The sequence below is a fragment of the Cavia porcellus genome, unplaced genomic scaffold (assembly GCF_034190915.1).
Source record: "Cavia porcellus strain 051 isolate PalLab524CR breed Dunkin Hartley unplaced genomic scaffold, mCavPor4.1 scaffold_33, whole genome shotgun sequence".
Lineage (NCBI taxonomy): Eukaryota > Metazoa > Chordata > Mammalia > Rodentia > Caviidae > Cavia > Cavia porcellus.
Window position 1 is genome coordinate 28,351,549 of NW_026947516.1, and position 4,197 is coordinate 28,355,745.

Below are 4,197 nucleotides of genomic sequence, written 5' to 3' on the forward strand. Positions count from 1 at the left end.
GCATTCCGCAAGTCTAAAAAAAGATTCCAAGACACCTTGCTTTCCTGTACAGGTACATATTTATTTCTTCTGTAGCCAGTATCCTAACGTTACTGCCAGCAGTTTTCTATCATAGCCACAGTGGCCCTGTTCTTTTATCACATCTGTCCAAATGCATATGCTAAGGACTTCAACAGACTTCATCGTCACTTTGTGGTTTAAGAAGTGGTTTATTTATTTATTTATTTATATGTGTGTGTGTGTGTGTGTGTGTGTGGTAACAGAGTTAAAACTTACTTACACATTTGCCAGGCAGATGCTTATGACACTGAGCTAATTCACCAGCCCCATGACGTTCCTTAATTTTAGAAGAGGACATTGGATAATGAGAATATGTTCCCATATTGTGAATTTTGTTCCTGTGACAAGGGAGTCAGTCTCTTTATCTCTTTGCATCTCTTTTTCTTTCTCTCTCTCCCCTCCTTTCCCCCTTTCTCCTGAAGCAGACTGTGGCCTCTCTACTTCTTAGTACTAGGCCTCCTTACCCCTGCCTCTAATCTTCCCTTTTAAACTCTCCACCTCTCCCACCTGATCGTCATCTTCTAGTTCCCACATCCCCTCCTATCTTTTAATTTTCCCCATTTCTTTCCTGTTTTCTGTCCCTCCATCTCACAATCCTAAATATTCATTTTAGGAAATAAAACAAGGAGAAGTGTTCCACTCGAGTTCCATAATTACTGAATATTTCTGATTCCATGTGACTCTTACAAGTATCAGAATTTGAGGAACTAATAGCTAACATGATGGTATTTGAAGGTGAGGGAGTTATGGCAATGGATGGAGATGCATGTTTTGTTGTATACCTTAGCTAAATGTGCATAAAGGGAGTGTAACCCCCTACCATTCTCACTGCAGCACAGCTCTCATAGTCTGAAGGGAGAACTAAGACTTCCGCATTCCACCATCCCGGGACTCCCTTGCATTGTGACCAAAGTCCTGTGCATGGATAGTTTGTGTCAAATACTTTCAGGAAACCAAAAAGTAATTGAAAAGAATTTATTTTTATATCTCAAAACAAGATAAAACCCCATAGAAAGCATCCAGTTATTTAAAACATCAAATAGTAAATGCACTAAGAATTCAAGCATTTATCATGTTTCAAATATTTGCTTCAATGTACTTCTCTGCATATAGTAGGGGTGTTTAACATTTCCACAAAAATTCCCTATTCTAATGTTTGTTTTCAACACAAGAAATGTGAGAAAACTGTTATTTAACTTTCCCAGTCTACAGTGTTTTGTCCTAGTTGACTGAATCAATTTGCAGGTATGGGCATCAAAATCCTGACTCACACAGGGAATGTTATGGCATTACTTCTACACTTCCATCTTTAGCCACATCAAAATGAAACAAAAATTATATCCGCAAGGTTTCCAAGGAAATTAAATATCACTGTTCTCTAACACACCCTCATCATATTTGTTCCATTTAAGGTTCATAAATTCAAAAAGGAATTTCAACAAATTTCAATAACATTGCAGAACTGAGGCTTAAAAACTTCTAATAGCACAGACTGCATTTTCTTCATGTTAGTACCAGTGCACTACCACAAAGCTTGCCAAAGTGAATGCAACCAGGTAACATGTGCTAAGTACACTTACGAGCTATGAGGAGAAACTAATAAAGTTTTAAGCAAATCTTACAGGAAGGAACAAAGAAAAAGCTTAAAACATAGACTTACATAAAGGAGTGAGAAATGTAAACAATAAACATGTCTTAAACATTGACTCCATTGCATCACCTACTACTGTGGACTTTCTTAACTTGTGCAGGAAAATTGCCTATAGTAAAGCCCACTTTCTTAAATTGTGTGATCTGATGTCTCAGATATCAATGGGCTTTGCAAAAGCAGGATACATAGCTCGGGCAACTGCCCTAGGTTTGCCAGTAGACACACGCTTGGCAGAAAGTGAGGCTTGGAATTGTTCTATCTCCTCTCTTCCAAAGTCTTCATAAAGATATGAGAAGTAGGGAGGACAGATCTTATTCATCCCGACCAGATACTGCATGATTTTCTCCTTGCTGATCTCAGCGTGCGCTTGGGGGCCCCACAGGAACTCGCGGCGTGGAAGAAGACAGCCAGGCACCTGCCGGTACTCCAGGTATTTCAGTTTCACAAAATCCTGAGTGAGGAGCCTATTGGCATTTCCAAAGAACATGTGCTTCTTGCCGGGATACACGTGCAACCTATTCAGGAATTTCCAGATGTCTTCTTCAGAAGCGCGGTGGCCTTTCATGAGGATCACAGAAAGGATTTTCATCAGCAGCCCGGACTTAGGGTAGCCCCTGCCAGGGCGCACCCTGCCATTGTTGGGGAGGCTCAGCATGCTGAAAAGGCTGTAGGAGTGACGGGTGGACTCCACTTCTCTCACTTCCATTGCGAAGATCGCCTCCAGCTGCTTTTGGACAGTCTTGAAAATTTGAGGAAAATCATCTCTGTACTTTTTGTCGATCGACAACAGCATTTCTGACCTAGTAAAGGGCTGCTTCAAATCAAATTTTTTGAGTATCAACGACCCCAATGTCTCAATCGGGCACTGAGGTTCTTCAGACATATACTCAGTGCAGTGACTGGCTTCAGAAAGGCACTCGTCATACTTACAACTGGAACCTTGGTCAGGACTGACCACAGAGCCATCAGCAGGGAGAGCACCCTCAGATGGTGATCCCCTCAGGGATGTCAGGGGAGGGCTACAGGGAGCAGCCCCACTTACACCCTTGGTAAAAGAAGACTCCTTCCCCGCTTCTGACTCTTCTGCAGCGGCAGCTGGCGGTGCTGACCTCGCTGCTGCTTTCACTGCAGCTCGTGCTGCTATTGTTGTGGCTGCGCCTGTGGCTGCAGCTGGCGATGTTGCTTTCCCTGTAGGTGGTGCTGACGCTTTCGCTCCTGCCTTTGCTGCAGGTAATGCTGCTGCTGCAGCGGCAGGGGGTGATGTTTTTGCTGCTGCTGTGGCTGCAGGTGTTGCTTCTGCTTTCACTGCTACTGCCGCTGCAGCAGATGCTTCTGCTTTCTGTGCCACCTCAACACCCTGCATGTCATCTTTGGCCTGAGCGCCTTTCTGACGAGCGTGGCGTCTACTCTTGTGACCACGAGGCATGATGAAGTTGCTTAGGCCCAAAAGGGAAGAATGAGGAGAGAACTGTTGTGCAGACACCTGGAGGAAGGAAAACAAGATTGTGTGAGCAACTTTGTTAGAGAGATCTCTCTAGGAACCAACAGCGGATCTGCTTTCTCAAGTATGTGCTTTCACTGGTGGTCTGGAGTGGTAAAAGGACTGCATATAGGTGTCATGTGTTTATTGTGTTGGGTCCTCTTGGTTTGTTAGAACACTTATCAGAAACTACACAGAGGTCCTGTACTTCTCACTTATGCTTCTCAGAAGCTGTCTCTACCTCAGAAAAGTAACATTCTGTATCCCACATCCATAGGGAAAGAGTGGAAGAGATTCTAAGCAGTCACCATGGGATGGGCTCTGCTCTCTGAGCCTTAAGGGCAATCAATTTCTCTCCCATGGGGTTCCAAGGTATTCACTTCTTATCCAGAGAAATCTGATCTCCAGGCACTACCTGTTACTGCTGCATGTTATTTAAATATTCTCACCAAATCTGCTTCATGCTACAATTGGTATGCAGCAGTGACAAACAGAAACAGCCTGAGACGTGTTTCTTGGGTTTGGGATGCTGGATCTAAGGATCAGGGTGTGATTCTGTGATGAAAGTCAATCAAAGGCGGTCGTTTCAACGACTCATTTGACCTCTGAAGCCTTCCTTTACCTGGGACCTCTGTGGTGCTGCTGCCTTTGCTGAGACTCTTTGGGAGCATATGACTGCCACATTTCCTTCCCACATTTGTCAACTAGGACTAGGAACAGATGGTGTTTCTTTGAGTTCTTTCTTCTCAACTAACATTATGCATCAATTTATTAGTTATTTGCTCATTAATTATTTGCTCATTCAGCTTCTTACACTAGTGACACTATTTTAGGGTTACATGAGTAGGTCTGATTAATTTCTCTTATGAGTATGTTCTCAGCTTAATCTAGTTATAAAATTCTCAAGTTCATCCTTCTTTATGAATGAGTACTACTTTAATTTTTAAAAGAGCCACATCTCTTTATCTATTCCTGAGTTCATAGGATTTGCACTGTTACCAGGTTT

At 42.9% G+C, this 4,197-nt stretch overlaps 1 protein-coding gene across 1 annotated transcript; it reads right to left on the reverse strand.

The window, feature by feature from the left end:
• Positions 1-1,862: 1,862 nt before the first annotated feature.
• Positions 1,863-3,137, reverse strand: LOC100728407 (melanoma-associated antigen B5-like). Its single transcript, XM_003466437.2, has one exon. The coding sequence runs from the start codon at positions 3,135-3,137 to the stop codon at positions 1,863-1,865; it is 1,275 nt and encodes a 424-aa protein (XP_003466485.2).
• Between the last annotated feature and the right edge of the window lie 1,060 nt (positions 3,138-4,197).

Bases quoted from the DNA above. Each gene is read 5' to 3' on its own strand.
- LOC100728407 (XM_003466437.2), bottom strand. From the start codon at position 3,137: ATGCCTCGTGGTCACAAGAGTAGACGCCACGCTCGTCAGAAAGGCGCT.